Source organism: Periplaneta americana, chromosome 12 (genome assembly GCF_040183065.1).
Source record: "Periplaneta americana isolate PAMFEO1 chromosome 12, P.americana_PAMFEO1_priV1, whole genome shotgun sequence".
Taxonomy (NCBI): domain Eukaryota; kingdom Metazoa; phylum Arthropoda; class Insecta; order Blattodea; family Blattidae; genus Periplaneta; species Periplaneta americana.
The window spans coordinates 172,024,422-172,044,362 of NC_091128.1; the positions used below are offsets into that span (position 1 = coordinate 172,024,422).

General features: G+C 32.1%; 1 protein-coding gene across 6 annotated transcripts in view; it reads right to left on the bottom strand.

Moving 5' to 3' along the window:
• smash (smallish) overlaps positions 1-19,941 on the bottom strand; it is a 598,237-nt gene that overhangs the window by 46,651 nt on the left and 531,645 nt on the right. For all 6 annotated transcript variants that reach the window (XM_069842563.1, XM_069842564.1, XM_069842565.1 and 3 more), the window contains 5 exons: positions 18,812-18,952; positions 18,606-18,720; positions 9,637-9,872; positions 5,191-5,323; positions 1,193-1,353 (listed from right to left, as the gene is read on the bottom strand). In XM_069842563.1, the coding sequence (XP_069698664.1) occupies positions 1,193-1,353; positions 5,191-5,323; positions 9,637-9,872; positions 18,606-18,720; positions 18,812-18,952 (786 nt within the window). The remainder of the gene's footprint in view (positions 1-1,192; positions 1,354-5,190; positions 5,324-9,636; positions 9,873-18,605; positions 18,721-18,811; positions 18,953-19,941) is intronic.

Sequence of the window (19,941 nt, forward strand, 5' to 3'; positions counted from 1 at the left end):
TCAAGAGTTTCCAACACTAATTAACTGAAAGCGAGTTCTCTAGCAACAGGACCATGTGAGATCCCACAGTGCTCAAACTTCCGAGGAGAAAATAAATAAATAAACTCCTACCACATCCAGCATATATCTATACTCTCGCTCCTTAGGATTACTGTTTCAATCAACTGTTTCGATCAATGGCTCACTTCTTTCGTGCAAAGAATTTCCAACATATTGAAGTAAATAATTGATTAAATGGCGATCTTACTCGTGTTAATTATGTAAGCATGTGCGGCTTACAGCTGTTTCGGTGCTACTTGACCCCATCCTCAGAGCCTTCTGTGTCTCGGGCCATCTCAACTTTGCTGCCTGTTGTGTGGGTGCGTTCGTGTGATGAAGAGTTGTGCCAAATAGTGTGTGTGTTCTGAAATTGATCTGTGTGTTGATAATTTGATTAGGGTGTGTTTTAGTGTGTCTGTTAAAAGTAGTGTACGGAAGATACAACATGGATATTGAAGTAGTTGAAATGAATATCCGTGAATTCTTTGCATTAAAAGAAAGAACTGGTACAGTCATTGACATTGGCTTAAAGGTGGCTCAAAACTGTAGAATCTAATAGTCTTTACTCTGAAGATTAGACATTTATTGTCAGTACATATTCCGAATAAAACTTTGTTTAAAAAAACGACATTATTTATGAGACAGTATCTATAGTAAAAAAAAAAATTAGTTTGAACTTGTGTAAATTTATTGAAATTTGGTTTTATTATCTTCATTCTGGGACTTCATGATGTTCTACAAAGAAGGATACACATTTTGATGCAAAATAAATCCACATTGTAAGTTGTTCTCACTCTAAACAACAGAATGCTACAAGATTTGGTCCTCAACTACTTTAAAGAGATTCCCCATCTCTCGCATGTGTAAGTGAACCTCGATTGCTAAAGTGACAAATGCATTTGCGTCCCTGAAAATGGAACCTGCAATGATTTTCTCTATATTTCCGATACAACTAAGAATCATTTTAGCTATCAGATATCTCTGAAATGCTTACAGTTTATGAATACATAACTTTTTCGACAAAGAACATACACGCACATACATACATTCATGTGAGTGAAGCTTGACAAGAGACTTTCCCCAGGACATGCCCCACAACCACTGTACACTGTACAAGTCCGGGACCCGCTACCAAGCTCTAGTTGCTATCTACCTCCTGCTGCCGCAACTCCTCCTCCTTTGCCTGTAGCCGCATCTCCTCCTCACGCTGAGCGTTCTCTTTCAACTGTCTCTTGTTTTCCTCTTCAGACCTCTCCCACTCGAGTCTCATTTTCTCTTGTTCCAGCTGGTGCAGCTTCACAGCAAGCTTTTCACCTGAAATATTGCACACTTCAATATTCCGAGCACACATTTTATCTGTGCAATTGGGATATGTCATTTCCTACAGCAGAAGAATAAAGAGATACTAACACTTACTAAAACTGTAACTCGCATTTCATTACCCCACTCGCTACTGTTAACTGCGCAATAAGTATATTTAAACTTGAAATAAATGTAAACAGAACACATTCGCAACCAGTTTCTGAGGCACTGCTTGCTTCCTTACAGGTAAAGAATCTTGTAGTGGAATAAAACATGGTTTTCTTTTGTAATAAATGTAACATTATTTTGCAGAACTTTCATGTGGAACTTAACAGATCAAAGTTAATACTTAAAAAAAAAAAAGATCGAAAAATACATAAATTAAATGCATTTCTGTGTATAACAAAACTAGTCATTAGTTTAAGAGACATGATGAGAACCGATAAGCTAATACATTGAATTGGGGATGAGCAGGATCCGTCTATGCTTATGTACATAACAAATAATGAAATTATTTGTCATATTTTATTGGCTTGAATGTTTTCGGCTCGAAGAAGCCATCTTCAGAAAATTATGCCTGAGAATAATTTTCTGAAGATGGCTCCTTCGAGCCGAATATGTTCAAGCCAATAAAATGTGACAAATAATTTCATTATTTGTTATGTAGATAAGCATGGACGGATCCTGCTCATCCCCAATTCATAGTCATTAGTTTGCTGACTTAAAAAACATTCAAAATAAGCACATAAATTAAATACAGTTCTATGGATAACAAAACTAGTCATTAGTTTAAGAGACATGATGAGAACCGATAAGCTAATACATTGAATTGGGGATGAGCAGGATCCGTCTATGCTTATGTACATAACAAATAATGAAATTATTTGTCATATTTTATTGGCTTGAATGTTTTCGGCTCGAAGAAGCCATCTTCAGAAAATTATGCCTGAGAATAATTTTCTGAAGATGGCTCCTTCGAGCCGAATATGTTCAAGCCAATAAAATGTGACAAATAATTTCATTATTTGTTATGTAGATAAGCATGGACGGATCCTGCTCATCCCCAATTCATAGTCATTAGTTTGCTGACTTAAAAAACATTCAAAATAAGCACATAAATTAAATACAGTTCTATGGATAACAAAACTAGTCATTGGTTCACTGACCTAAAAAAATACGAAATAAATAAAGAAATTAAATACATTTCTATAGACTATATACTGGTAACAAAACCAGTCATTGGTTCACTGATTAAAAAAAAATGAAAAACAAAATAAATACAGAAATTAAATACATTTTATAGGGTATTAACTAAACTAGTCATCGGTTCACTGACTTAAGAAAATACAAATAAAGGTATAGAAATTAAATACATTTCTATAGACTATATTATAACAAAACAGTCATTGGTTCACTGACTTAAAAAAATACAAAATAAATACAGAAATTAAATAAAATTTTATAGAATATATAACTAAACTAGTCATTGGTTCACTGACTTAAAAAAAAACAAAAACAAAATAAATACAGAAATTAAAAACATTTCTATAGGATATATAAGTAAACTAGTTATTGGTCCACTGATTTAAAAAAATACAAAATAAATACAGAAATTAAATACATTTCTATAGGCTATATAACAAAACTATCATTGGTTACAGAAATTGAATACATTTCTATAGGATATATAACTAAACTAGTCATTGGTTTACTGACTTAAAGAAAAAAAAAACAAAATAAATACAGAAATTAAATACATTTTTATAGGATATATAAGTAAACTAGTTATTGGTTTACTGGCTTTTAAAAATTACAAAATTAATACTTTAGTAGATATTATGATATACTGCAAGCACTACTTGTGAGGGTATTCTTAAAGAGTTGAACTGAAATGATGCTAAGGAAGCTGAAGTATTTCACAAAACATGTCCTGACATCTTTATTGACAACAACAAATTGCACAGTCTCATTGGGCTTCGAACATAGGCATCTGGAGTTGAAAATCACGACTTTCAGTTAATAGTGTAGCTTGTGTCTAACCTAATTTCTTCTAAATTATTAAAAGCAGAAGAAGCATAGTAAAGTTTGCTAGGACGCCACATTCAATTTTGTTGCATGAGATACGAATACTTGCACTAGATATAAGGATTAAGATATCAATATCTCCTTTTATTGGTCTGTAATCAGTAATCACATATTTAACATACCGATACATAGATTTAACGAATATAAGTTTGATAACATTCATTCCTAACCTGTCTCACTATTGATTATCTTAATTTAATCGAGATAACAATGAGAAATTAACCTAAAACATTTAAGATATTTAAGTGAAGAAGTAACACGACAATAAATGTGAATATTCCATTAGTAATAGTTCTATATTTTTTATGACAAGTATAAATTAAGTAATCAAATTTTCTTTTGAAATTAGTGCTGTGTATCACAAATTCCCACTTTTAATATCACTATTTGTGTATCATTTCTAACACGCTTTATTTCGGGTATGGTATCAATGCAATATTTTATTTATTTATTTTTTTTTTTACTTAATCATTTTTGGTACCGTATACTATATTTTTGTAGAATTTCTGTTCAGAAAGATATTTCTTGTCACAGTTTTTATTCTGTGTTTACTAGTCATGATTGCCTAGGTTAGGATCTTCATAGAATTAGTTTATTATTTCCTCCGAATTAATTGTTATGCATAAAAAAAGATGATATGGCTATAGAACATTTGGAAAGTTCAAGATTTTCGTAGATCTTACCTTCATGAAGGGCAGTGATAAACTGTTATATCGTGAGCATTATATACACATACATAATCATATTTATCTTGAAATATTGAATGCATACAAAAAATTATATGTAATCCGTGTTTTATAAAACATTAGTGAATGAATATTATTTATGAATAATCATACGAAAATTTCGAATATCGATGTAGGGTACTTAATATGCGAAGAACACAAACTAGAAAAAAATCGATGTCATGAATATGACAATACTGTAAAATGGGGTGAATAGGAACTAATTTTACTATTTTTTTTATTTGTTTGTGTCAAAGAGTAAAGAATGTTTATTTGTTCACGCGTTGCAAATGAAAATATAAACACTCATTATTTTTATTCTTTGACACAAAGAAATCAAATATAGTAAAAATTCGTTTCTGTTCACCCCTTTTTATGGTATTCATTATATACCTCACGCATTTCATAACAATTCAGTTCTCTATTGTATTACCAATGTTATTCCCGTTTGATAATATATTTTATTGGTCTGTTATGCAAAAGACGTACATACTCGTAAATTAAATGTTTACTCTGCATCCAAATAAGAAGATAAAACTTTTCGTTTATCTTGTTTCACAGAAAAGGCATTGTCGATAGCTTCAAAAAATAATATTTTGTTAATTGTGTGGTTTAAAAAGATTTAAGTACCACCGTAATTAATTTTTTGCAAAAACTTGCATATAATAGCTATTTAGAAAATCTGTATTTAACATTGGTAGACTGTACTGTAGCAAATGTTCAGAAATTGATTTACATGCGAAAATAACAAGAAGTATCTTGAAAGATTATTGCGATTAAGTACCAGTACAAGAACTTCTTTATTAAGGATTATAATTAATCCTGCAGATAACACAGATATTGTTCATGAGATCTGGAAGCTCAAACCTGACAACAGAACTACTGAATATAGTAGAAAGAGCTTTGCTTGAGATTATACCTGCTGGTTGAAAGATATAAAATCAGCACAATTTCCTTCTTATCAAACCTCTCTATTTGTGGATCATATGAACTCGTGAAATCTGAGCCCAGATTTCGTAAAATTCTTCGGAATACATACCAATGTCATTTTCTTCAGAGGTGGTGTTATTCCTGTACCTCCATTGTTCTTCCTTCTCGAGAATTTCTATAATTTCTCTTTCCTTTTTCATGATTTCATCTTCTTCTGATGTTATACTTGCAGTACCATATATCTGAAACAAGAATCTTTGTGTAAACATAATGTCATATTCTACGTCTTTTATCATTGAAACTCTGTAAACACGTAACTTCTTATTAAGTTAGACATTTTCATTCCTGCTCTGACTCAAGTAAGCAACAAAACAGAGTGTTGGCCTCTGGGAAATGCTAGAATCAATAAACATTTTCGTCCAATTAATGACATTAGTTCTCACATAAACTAAGGCTATGTCATAATTTTTTCTTCTTCTGCAAGCCATAGGGAAAGAAACCATACTGGAAGATTGTGTGGAGAAACAGAATATATTGTGAAAATGTAAAATTTATATCATTGAATGCGAGAAATTAGAAAAATGGTAGTCTTTTCAAGAAATTCAGAACAAAATTAATAAATAATGAACAGTTATTTTACCTACACTGTTATATTCAGCACAAACTTAGATTTTAACAATATATAAATAAAATTTTGAGGATTAAATAAATGAAAGGAAATCTTATTTGATACTTTAATTGCTATAAAATTATATTTGGTCTTCGTTAAACTAATACATGGCATATTCAACATATTTTGTTGCCTCGTATCATAATGTTGAATATCTGTATTTACTAATTGATTTAATTTGCAATATGCTCAGTCAATATAAGAGAGCAATGTATTACGGTAATAAATTAATGAAAGAATTTTAGTTTTGTCCTTTAAATACGCAGAAATTTGATCCGAACAAATGTGGTATTTTAAAATTCCTTTTCAGAACGAAAAGTTACGTTTGTTCGAATCAAATTTCTGCACATTTAAAGGACAAAACTAAAATTATTTCAATCATTCCTTATAATAATACTGCTCTCTTAAATTGACTGAGCCTATTGGGAATTAAATCAATGGCTTTCCCAAAACACACTATGATATGTTTCATATAAAACAAATTTTATCTCGGAAAGGGAGCAAAAACGAGCAAAATTGTATTAAACTTTTTTGTTTGAAATATCTCAAAGAATAACCTCCAGAAATTAATGACATTGCTTACGGTTCACCACAGGGTGGAAGTGAAATAGCCTTGCAGATTTTCGGAGCAAGTAGCTCATGCAGTATGTAATAAAAAAACTATAATATCATTGGTAAAAAGTTAATAGTTTTCCAGAAAAAAAAAAGTTTTTTTTTTTCTTTTTCCAAATGTTTAACAACCTCTTATTCGGTAACTATTGCGAGTAGGATCGTGATTTTTATCCATATTGATAGGAAAACTAATAAATAATAATTTATCCCTCTGACGTATTTCAATATTGTGAACGGTTTTCGTGTAAATGTTGTTGTTGTTTTCTAATGCCAGGCGTTTGACAATAAAGTCATTTGACCTCTTGCACTCCAATATTTTTCAAAGATATTATCATGACCAGCCACTGAAGCACAGATTTTGAGGTGTTCCGAATCCATTGCTTGGTTTGAGTTGCATAATGGACAGTTAGGGGACTGATATATTCCAATTCTATGCAGGTGTTTGGCCAAACAATCATGGCCTGTTGCCAATCTAAATGCAGCTACAGACGATTTTAGTGGTAAATCGGGAATTAACTGTGGATTTTGATGCAGAGAGTTCCATTTTTTCCCTTGAGATTGTGTTATCAAATTTTGTTTGTTGAAGTCTAAGTATGTAGATTTAATAAATCTTTTCACAGAGTAATACGTAGATTTAGTAAATTTAATTTTTAAAAATCTCTAAATTCAAGCAACTGCACGCTGCGAGTTAGTTGCAACACAATGCCAAAGATCAGCTCATCTACCGAGACACAGAATTCATTGACCTCTTACATATGCATCACGAGAAGAATGTGTTAGCGGTGATGTTGCCGGACTGCTGAGACTTCAAACTTAATAAACTTAATTTTCTAATTAACCGTGCATTTAATCACAAAATATAATATAGATTTTCTATTAATTTCAGTGTACCCTATCGTCTCTTTCAATCTGCAAGGTTATTTTATTTCCACCCTGTGTGTATATATGTTGTTGTTGTTTTCTAATGCCAGGCATTTGACAATAAAGTCATTTGACCACTTGCACTCCAATATTTTTCAAAGATATTATCATGGTCATCCACTGAAGCACAGATTTTGAGGTGTTCCGAATCCATTGCTTGGTTTGAGTTGCATAATGGGCAGTTAGGGGACTGATATATTCCAATTCTATGCAGGTGTTTGGCCAAACAATCATGGCCTGTTGCCAATCTAAATGCAGCTACAGACGATTTTCGTGGCGAATCGAGAATTAACTGTGGATTATGATGCAGAGAGTTCCATTTTTTCCCTTGAGATTGTGTTATCAAATTTTGTTTGTTGAAGTCTAAGTATGTAGATTTAATAAATCTTTTCACAGAGTAATACGTAGATTTAGTAAATTTAATTTTTAAAAATCTCTAAATTCAAGCAACTGCACGCTGCGAGTTAGTTGCAACACAATGCCAAAGATCAGCTCATCTACCGAGACACAGAATTCATTGACCTCTTACATATGCATCACGAGAAGAATGTGTTAGCGGTGATGTTGCTGGACTGCTGAGACTTCAAACTTAATAAACTTATCATATATATTATTTTAATGTACCGAAGTACATATGATATTTCCATGCAGATATTCTGCGTCATCATACGATGGAAGAGTAATGGAATGGAGAAAAACTCTCTCCGGCGCTGGGATTTGAACCCGGGTACTTCGGTACATTAAAATAATATATATGATATGCGTAAATCACTTCGTGATTTAAGACGGCGCTTATTCCGTCGGATCCCGGCCAACTAGTCACTCATAACGAGTGCACCTCAGCACATGTGTGGACTTCGGTCCTATGTTCATAGACATCTATGACGTAGTGCAGAGGGCGGCCACTAGAGGGAACCCAAGAGTTGGAGCTTAATCTGAGACGATTCTATCCGACGCCGGGGTGTATCGGTGTGGCTTAATGGATAAAGCATCAGCACGTAGAGCTGAAAACCCAGGTTCAAATCCCGGTGCCGGAGAGAGTTTTTCTCCGTTCCATTACTCTTTCATCGTTAATAAACTTAATTTTCTAATTAACCGTGCATTTAATCACAAAATATAATATAGATTTTCTATTCATTTCAGTGTACCCTATCGTCTCTTTCAATCTGCAAGGTTATTTTACTTCCACATATATATATATATATATACACACACACACACACACACACACACACACACACTGTATATTAATATGATTTCTCATGAGTAACAATAATTTAAAAATTTATAAATGAGTAACACTGAAGATTTTCTCTCTAATAAATAACGGACAACAATGTTTGTAAATACGAGAATTTACCGTTATTCTAATGGCCTTCTTTTGCAATATAAATACGGTACTTTATTTACATATCTTAGGTGGTTATTAAAATAAACATTGCCTAAACTGTTTTTAGGTTACGTGATAGAAAGAAATGCCTTCAAACTTTTTGTTAGGTATAATATTCTGCTAATTTTATAAAGTAGGGTCCACACCTGTGGAGTAACGGTTAGCACGTCTGGCCGCGAAACCAGGTGGCCCAGGTTCGATTCCTGGTCGGGGCAAGTTACCTGCTTGAGGTTTTTTCTGGGGTTTTTCCTCAACCCAATACGAGCAAATGCTGGGTAACTTTCGGTGCTGGACCCCGGACTCATTTCACTGGCATTATCACCTTCATTTCATTCAGACGCTAAATAACCTAGATGTTGATAAAGCGTCGTAAAATAACCCAATAAAATAAAAAATATAAAGTAGGCCTATTTATTTACTTTTCCAGCATGATTTTTTTTAATCATTGTATGCAGAATTTTGTAAACACAGATTATGTAACTTACACAAATTATTTTTCTGCCAGCTCATTTTGGGGCCATTTTGTGTAAAATAAAACCGCCACTCTATATATCTGTAAACGAACTTCACTGTCTGATTCATCCTTTTAATAATTATCAGTTGTGAAGAATGTGAATCTACGAAGTTCAAATGTGGCTGCGTGACTGGATGCTCGAGATTATACGAATTTTAGTTATACAGGGGAAATGTAGTAGTACCTATTATTGTTTGTAGAGTTTCTGCAATAATCGGATTTAATGATATTAAATACCGAAAGACTGTAGTCAAAGATGATGATAATGGAGGCTTCGCTGTTATCTATGAGCATATATTTGTTATACTTAATTTAACAGCATCTGCCATCAAAATCATTATGATTAAACTTGGTGATCTCAAAAGTGTTTTCTCCCCTTGTGATAAATGAAGTTTGAGCTGCCAATATCCTAACAGAGAATAGGCTTAGAAAAGCGTTAGTCACTCACATCGCTGTTTTGACGACTGTGCTGTGCTGACAACACGTCGGGGGTGGAAGATGTCTTGCCAGGCCAGTCGTCTGACTGCGCTCTGTCCAACTCTACACCTGAGTCCCGACTGTCGGTGGTTTCTCCGTGGATTGAATCAGTCTCTGAGCAGATGGACTGTCGATACAGCTGCTGCTCTGACCTCCTCTCCTCCACAAGGAACGTCGTCATATCAGGTGGTGGTGCTACTTTCAGTTCTGTCAACAGAAGAAGCGAAAACACTCATTGACTGGAGCTGTATTTTAATAACGCACAATATATTGAAAGTATCAAGGAAATAATGTGAATAATATAATCTGGATCTCTAAAACAGCACAGTTTGAAATTACAGATACTGGTACTTAATAATAGAAACAAAAGAATATTATTATTGCTTTTATGTCTTAAAATTAACGTCATAATTAAATGGTCTTTGATTCTATAATAATAGGCCTTATAACAATTTTTGCGATAGTAAAAATATATATATATACCGGTACTGGTAGTTAAAAAATGTATAGTGTAGATGTACCAGTATAATAAATGAAAACCACAGGAAGAAAAGGAGTAATGTCACTTTTATGTGAAAATTGAGATAATGGTAAAAATTGGAAGTTTATGGTTAGACGACAACAAAACATATTGAACATATTGATTACTAGATTAACCACCTTTCAAAATGCATGGCGGTATTTATCATTTGTAACACACTTCTTGAATAAATTAATTTTGAACTTTAAATTAGCTCTCCTGAAAATCTTGATATTCCCCCTTTTCTTCCTGTAGTCTTCAAATGTTATTTCTCTCGATTGTGAGCTCTGCAATAGATGAGTCGTTATTTGATTAACTAATGTTAAATCTTAAACATTAAAACAATAGCACAAAACTTTAAAACTTCTTAAAATTATTATAATCAGTTTGCAATAATTATCGTGTTTGAAGAAACAACTGTTCAACTATAGCAATGTTACAAATAATCCAGTAACACGATTCTCGACTTTGGTAGTTATCTGCGTCATGGTACATAGTGTAGAGGTCAGGATAGAACTGAAGTCTTAAGCACAAAACTGTGGTGACATCTTGATTTTAAACAATTATTTTACCCTATCAGTCCGCCGAGTTAGCTCTGTAATAGCGTATCTGCCTCCAGACTAGCTGTCCTGGGTTCGATTCCCAGCGGGGTCAGAAATTTTCATGTAAAATTTCTACTTTGTGAATAGGAAAGATGGCAGTGCACAACTTCTAATCACTAAATTGTGCACCAATATACCGGGTTAAATTCCAAATCTCTCTGGAGTGCATATGAAGGGAAGGCATATGTCCCTGTTGATAGTGATTCATCCATTGGATGGGGACGTTAAGCCTGGCGGCCCCCTTGGTGCTATTTGACAGTAGGCAATGTGCTGGCAACGGGTTTCTCCTTCTCCCTTCCTCACCTTCATCATCATTCTCACCCATTCCCTATACTACACTTACACGAACACTTACATATACACTCATCCTAGTACACGATATAACTCTTCACATCATGTACAGTGTGGCCTGCCAAAGTGGCATATAATTGAAAATGGATCACAGTCGTGCCATCTCTCCGCAACATGAGGAACCCAAATCACACAAGTGAAATGGATATATATATATATATCCCTCCCTCCCTCTCTCTCTCTCTCTGTCCCTCTATCTCTCTCTCCCCCTCTCCCTTCCTCTCTTTCTCCCCACCCCCCCCGATCGAAGTTACGTTAGTGAAAACAATTAAACATAATTATATTCCTTCATTTTTGGAACACTATCGCCCAAAGAAATCCTTAAGGTCATGGATTATGGGATATGCCATTATGAGGTGCTTGAAGTTCTGAAAATTGGCTCAAATTAATTTTTTAAAGAGGTAACTATGGCCAGTGAGAGAAAAAGCAATAAATATATATCTGTGACATCTGCTTGTGTGTTTTTGGACATATAAAAGAACGGTACGATTCTTCAATAATTAATGTCATATGAAGCAATATTTAATAATTTGAACTTTGTTTTGAGACTAGTTTATTGAATTGATTTTCTCTTAATGCATTAAACAGTATCTAATTAGTTTTAATTTCTAACTTAATAATGTCTTAAGTAATTTATTATCTTTTACATTTCTAATGTATTCAGATTAAATAGTACATTGGATAAATAGTAATTACTGTACCTTGGATAAATAAAATTTCAGTAATAGTCCTTTATTACATATCTATTATTATTGTTATTATTATTATTATTATTATTATTATTATTATTATTATTAAGTGTAATCAATATCCTGACGTCTCGAATACAGACTGGTACAGTTAAAATATTTACTAGACAGTTCATAATTTAAAGAAGAGGAGTTGGGTACGAATCTGAACGCACAAAGAGAAATGAATTTTCTTTGGATATTTTCTAGTTTAGCTGAATCAGTAGACGTAATAGAGTTCCACGCAACAGATGCATATTCTAATTTAGACCTTACTAAAGCATAATATAATGTAAGTAGTGTATCAGGAGAGGAAAAGGAATAAGTAATAGACCTAATGAGACCAAGCATTCTTAGTGAATGATTAAATAAGTGATTAACATGGTCATGAAAGTACAATTTAGAATCAAGATATATACCGAGATCCTTTATACAGTCCTTCCTGATTATGGCGGCATTCGATAGCGAATAGTCGAACTTCAATGTAGTTGTCTTCCTAGAGAAAGAGATAACGCATGTTTTAGAAATATTAATTTTCATACCGTTATAATCAGACCAACGTTGAATGGCATGTATATCATTTTGAAGTAAATGACAATCAGCAAGACTATTAATTTTTCTAAATATTTTTAAATCATCGGCAAAGAGAAGATAATGGGAACAGATGGGCTTACAAATGTCATCGATAAAAAGCAGGAATAATAACGGACCTAGGGTGGAGCCCTGTGGAACACCACAAAGAATAGTGAAAGGATCAGAGAGAGAGTTTCCCAACCGAACACGAGATTGTCTGTTGGTTAACTAGTTTTCAAACCAGCTAAGATAATTAATGGAAAGTCCAAACTGATCTAATTTACTTATTAAGATTTGATGAGGAACAACATCAAATGCTTTACTGAAATCAAAATAAATGGCATCAATTTGGCCTTGGGATTCAACTGTAGGCATAATAAGATTGAGATAATTGACCAAATTCGTTGTTGTAGATTTATTTTTAATAAAGCCATGTTGAGCAGGATTTAAATTAGATTTAATATAAAATGAAACATGTTTGTGAATAATTTTTTCAAAAATTTTTGAAAAGTTATTAAGTATTGAAATAGGTCTGTAATTATTAACAGAATGTTTATTGCCATTCTTAAATATCGGAATGACAGACGCTTCCTTCCATAAAGAAGGATAAATACCCGTACTAAGGCTAAGATTAAAAATAAAAGTTAATAGAGGAATAAGAATCTGAGAACAACCTTTAATAATGAAATTAGGTATGCCATCAGTTCCCATGGATTTATTGGGCTTAAGCCTCCTAATGACATTCAAGACATCTTCACACACAATAACCGGTAAACATAAGCAGTCAGTAGTGATAGAATCATTAACAAATATATGATTGAGCTTTTTTTGTACCGATTTAAATTGATCAGCAAAAGCATTTGCGATCTCAGTTTGATCAGTGATGTGCTCCCCATCAATAATTAACTCAGTAGGCAAGGATTTTGATTTACGAAATGATTCTACATACTTCCAAAATTTCTTAGGCTCATTTTTCAAATTTCTATCAATAGATTGGAGCCAGAGTAATTTATCAGATTTTATCTTATTTTTTACTTGTTTTCTAAGGGAAGAAAATATAAGATAATGATAATCAGATTTTGATTTTTTAAAATTCTTGTGAGCTTTATTTTTTTTCTTTATGAGTAAACGAAGTGAGTTTGAAAACCACTTAGGATAAGTAGATTTTTTTACTCGTGATAAAGGTACAGCATCAGCAATCGCGTCATTTATTGTATGAGTTAATGAAACTACGGCTTCATTGACATCAGTAGACTCGTAAAGACTAGTCCAATCATGATTAAAAAGAGTTGTGTATAATTTCATATAATCACCCTGAGAGAAATTAAAATAAGAATGATTAGAAGAATATAAAGGAAGAGATAAATTGACTTCAAGATTAACACAAATAGAAGGATGATAATTGTCTTGACGAACAAGAGAATGATTAGCTAGGTAAACAGAACTATTAATAACATTGGTAAAAACAAGGTCAAGAAGATTTTTATTATTCAAAGTAAAATTAATCTGATTTAAACCAAGAAGGCAAGAAGAAGAAAATAGATCAAGAGACTTAATTTTGGCGTAATAATGGATGTTAGGAAGACTACAACCAGATGCCCAGTCAATACCAGGAGAATTAAAATCACCGAGAATAAGTATTCTAAAATTATGTGAATCAAGATTATTCTCAAGAAAAGTAAGATAATTTCTTAAATTTTTGGGATCCGTGTCAGGAGAGAAATAGTGATTACCAGGGAAAGGATTTATATGTAAATACATATTTACTTATAAAGCTAATATAATTTATATTTTGCATTATCTTTATGTTTCACAATGTGTAGGGTTGAAAAATCCTACTTTTATTTTCCATATTTTTCCATATTTTAGAGTTTAGTACATATTTTCGTTAATTTCCATATATTTTCCATATTTCATATAAAACAGTCCATATTATATTAGGTTTAACAATAAAACAAAACAAAATTCCATTAACTTTTAAAAATACATTTCAACAATAGAGATTTAAACACATGTTCAGTAATCCCTTTAACATCAGAGTTATTTGAAAATTAGCAGTCCTATCAACAATGGGAAAGTAAGTTACAAAACTGTATTAATTTAATTTAAAATTTTTAACAGACTTCAGTTGTGCAGCTCAACAGTTAAATGCCAGTCAGAGTACACATAGGTTCAGTTTTGTAAATCATACTATAAAGACGGTAAATATGCCAAAAGTACGTCATTCAGTCAATTTAAAATCAAAACTAACAAGTTACATTTCAGAATTTAAAGAAGATGGTTTATCAACTGACAATAAAATATTATTTTGTAATTTGTGTCAGTGTGCAGTATCATCTACACAAAAGTTCCTGGTGCAACAACACATTACAACTAGTAAACATCAGGCCAACAAACAACTAAATTCCAAGCAGAGACAATTGTTTTTAACACAACCAACAACATCGAATGTAAGATCTGAGTTTAACATCGACCTGTGCCGTTCTCTCATCTCTGCTGATATTCCTCTCTACAAACTAAAGAATAAGGTCTTCAGGGAATTCCTTGAAAAATATACTCAACATACAATCCCGGATGAGTCAACACTTAGGAAGACGTATGCTCCATCCATCTACGATGAGACAATACAGAAGATAAGAGATGAAATTAAAGATAGTTCAATTTGGGTTTCCATTGATGAGACTCCCGACAAAGAAGGTAGACTTGTTGGTAATGTAGTTATCGGTTTGTTAAGTGAACAATATTCTGAACGAATTCTTTTACATTGTGATGTTCTAGAAAAGTGCAATAACAAAACTATAGTTAAACTGTTCAACGAAGCTATGGGTATCCTGTGGCCAAAGGGTATTATGTACGATAATGTGTTATTCTTTATTAGCGATGCTGCCCCTTATATGGTCAAAGCTGGACAAGCATTATCTGTTGTATATCCTAAATTGACTCATTTTACTTGTGTGGCGCATGCATTTCATCGTGTGGCAGAAGTGGTCAGAGACAATTTCCCTAAAGTAGATTTGTTGATTTCATCAGTGAAAAAAGTATTTCTCAAAGCTCCCAGTAGAGTTAACGTGTTGAAAGAAATGTACCCTGAAATTCCATTGCCACCAAAGCCAATTTTAACTAGATGGGGTACATGGCTAGAAGCAGTTGAATATTATGCCGAACATATAGACTCTATTAACAATGTTCTCCTTGCATTGGACTCTGAAGATGCAGTCTCAATTGATACTGCGAAAACAGTTACCTGTGACATAAGTGTGAAGAATGACTTAGCTCACATTCAGCATACATTTTCATGCATCATAAAAACGCTCAAAAGTCTCCAAAATAGGCACCTTTCACTATCTGAAAGTTTTGAAATTATAAATAGTACTGTGGAACAACTGAATCGTGGTAGAGGTAAAGTTGCAGATGCAGTAAGAGCTAAGGTGGACACTGTACTTTCAAAAAACCCTGGATATGAAGAACTACAAAAGGTTGTTGCTGTGATGAGTGGTGAATCAACAGTGAAGATTAACTTGGACTTATCCCCAGCAGACATTGTGAAATTGAATTATGTACCAGTTACTTCTTGTGACGTCGAACGCTCTTTTAGTCAGTATAAATCTATCCTCAGAGACAATAGAAGAAGATTCACTTTTCAGCACTTGAAAGAAATGTTTGTAACCTATTGTTATGGTAACAGACAATAAAAATTGTGTTTTGTTGAAACTACATTGGAAGATAAGGTACGTCCATTATATTTTTTGTTTAGTTTGATTAAAATGTACCAATATTTAACGTACATAGTCATTTTTTTATAATTTTAAGTCCATATTTAATTCCATATTTTGGTAAAAATCCATATTTAATTCCATATTTTGGTAAAAATAACTACATATATATTTACATATTTCATATATTTTTAGTCCATATAAATCCGTTCCCTGGTGATTACCAATTAATAAATTACTACCATCAGAAATTTTTATCTCAATCCAGACACATTCATTAATTTTTTCTAGGTCATATCTCCTGCATATAATGGGAATCTGATTGCTTACCGCAATTAAGACGCCTCCACCTTTACATTTATTAGTGTCATCACGCACTCTGTCAGCACGAAACACAGTATACGAATGAGGAAATAGATTGCTACTAAAAACAGAATCAGATAACCATGTTTCTGTGAGACAGATGATTGCATCATTATTGGATACTATATTTTGAAAAATTTCATCTACTTTAGTGTTAAGTCCTCGTACATTTTGGTAATAAATCTCAAGGTGATTATAAGAACTACACATGACAATAGAAGAACATAACTAGGAGGAAGTGCCCTGAGTATCATTGGAAACCACTGGCGTAGCAAAATCAAAATGCTGTTCGGGCTTAAGCTTCCCGTAGAACGGTGCAATTAAGCAGCCCTCAGGCCAAACATTCGGATTATTAATAGCTTCAAAATCTCTTTCCTCCACTAATATGTGGAAAGAAGAATATGTTTGAAATTTTGTTTTTAGTTTTGTAACCTTTAGGAAATTGATATTTATTTGATTCGCCAGAGTCGATTGTTGGGTCAGAGAATCCTTAATATTACTTATGCTGACATTAGGACCAAATCTCGATACAAACAGAGATTTGGTTTTCGCTCGTTCGGGGGCCATCTCAATACCTGTGGCATGCTATTAATGGTGTAATTGATTGTGATTCTTTTATACATAACACCTACCTTAGAATTCCCGTGAAAGGTTTTCGTGGTCAAAGAATTTTTTTCACTAAATTATTTAAATCCCTTTCTCCAATAGCCAGATGTATTAAAAGTGCCAATTTGCAAGATCTGATTTGATTTTACTTATGCATGATATTCCTTACTTGTTAGTTAATATCTTTTATTATTTGTTAGATATTGCCATTTAGTTTGTTGCATTTGGTGAATGGTTAATGTTGACCATTATATTGATTGTATTTCATCTCACTGCCATTTTCTGTCATTCATTCATAATCATTTGTTCTGTCTTGTTTTATTTTTTTTTATTTTGTGCTAAACTGTAATTGGCCTTGTGCTGTTGTTTTGCACATTAATATTTGAAATAAATAAATAAAAATAAATAAAAATTATTATTATTATTATTATTATTATTATTATTAAATATAATTTCAGTAATAGTCCTTTATTACATATCTATTATTATTATTATTATTATTATTATTATTATTATTATTATTATTATTATTAAATATAATTTCAGTATTAGTCCTTTATTACATATCTATTATTATTATTATTATTATTATTATTATTATTAAATATAATTTCAGTAATAGTCCTTTATTACATATCTATTATTATTATTATTATTATTATTATTATTATTATTAAATATAATTTCAGTATTAGTCCTTTATTACATATCTATTATTATTATTATTATTATTATTATTATTATTATTAAATATAATTTCAGTAATAGTCCTTTAGTACATATCTATTATTATCATTATTATTATTATTATTATTATTATTATTATTAAATATAATTTCAGTAATAGTCCTTTAGTACATATCTATTATTATTATTATTATTATTATTATTATTATTAAATATAATTTCAGTAATAGTCCTTTAGTACATATCTATTATTATCATTATTATTATTATTATTATTATTATTATTATTATTAAATATAATTTCAGTAATAGTCCTTTAGTACATATCTATTATTATCATTATTATTATTATTATTATTATTATTATTATTATTATTATTATTAAATATAATTTCAGTAATAGTCCTTTAGTACATATCTATTATTATCATTATTATTATTATTATTATTATAATTATTATTATTATTATTATTATTATTATTATTATTATTATTATTATTATTATTATTATTATTATTCTGAAAACACGGCAATTCTATTGTCACCCAATTCAGTTACAGATAGTTCTTACAACTAACTCTTAATGTTGCCTTACGGTATATAAAAAGTATTAACAGTATGAAAACTGCTCAATGTTAATTGATGTCACAGATTCCATGAGATTCATGGCTCTTAGATCTCTGGGTATACCATGTAATACAGTATGTTAGTAACATCTGGACACTCGTACTAATAATTAAGAAGTAAGTAACTAGGACAGATTGTAGACTTGTACAAATGCAGCTGAATAAAGTACCTGGCTCAAGATAGCTGTCATCATTGCCACCCTCTATGCCCAGGAAGTCTGACCGTTTTCTTCGTATTTCCTTTTTAATGCGTTTGGTAGAGTCCAGTCGTTTCAAAGACGTCACCTGCAAAAAAATTGGCGTAGTGAGCAGCTTGCAGAAAAATAATAAGGAATTTTTACTTTCTTACGTTTGTGCAAATGGCAATTTGACTTACCGGAGGTACTTCATCGTCGCTGAGATCTGTGGGTGGTGGTGGAGGCTTCTCTTTGGGAGGTTCAGCGCTTGTAGGTGGACCCAGGGGGAATGCAAGACCAGCAACTACCTCAACATCACTCGCGAGATTCAGAGGCGGAATCTGGCCAACATTGTTATTAAATAATCATAATGCTATTACACAAGTTAAACATTTTAGCAAAGAGAATTAAACTATAAAATTTATTTAGTAGTAGTAGTATTTAATTATTTAACCTGGTAGAGATAAGGCCATCAGGCCTTCTCTGCCCCTCTACCAGGAGATTCCAACTATAATATGAACAATAAAATTACAATTAGTATTACATTTATAATTACAATTACAAATAACATTACAATTAGTATTAAATTTACAGTTACAATTACAATAAAATCAAAGTACGAAAAGATTATCTGAACTAATTAAAGCTAGATAATTTATCATAGAAAAACAAAGAATATTTTATATTTACTGAATTACAAATTAAATCTAGAATAACAAAATTGTATAGCGATTAAATTACTGGATATTGAAACATTTTGTGATAGACTAAGGAAACTATTTACAAGAAATCAATTACTGACCAAGTGCCTAGTAAGTTTGCGTTTGAATTCCATTTTATTTCGACAGTCCCTGATGCGAATTCCAGAGTCTTGGCAGGGCTATTGTGAAAGAGGATGAGTATGAGGAGGTGCGATGGGATGGTATTGTTAATATTGTTTCATGACGAGAGCGTGTGTGCAGATTGTGGTGGGAAGAAAGGTAAGTGAAGCGAGACGACAGGTACGAAGGAATAGAAGAGTTCAAGGTTTCGAAGAGAAAGAGAAGTGAATGTAAATTTCTTTTCTTATCTAGTTTAAGCCAACCTATTGCTTCCAGGGATGGGGTAATATGATCATATTTACGAACATTGCTTACAAAACGTACACACAAATTATGAGCACGTTGAAGTTTCATTTTGTTGTCGCTGGAGAGGTCAGTCAGTAAAATGTCCGCATAGTCAAAATAGGGAAATACAAGTGTCTGCACAAGGGACTTTTTTAAGCAAGAGGGGAGATGAACATTTATCCTTTTTAGCACATGGATAATAGAATATACTTTTCTGCAGGTTT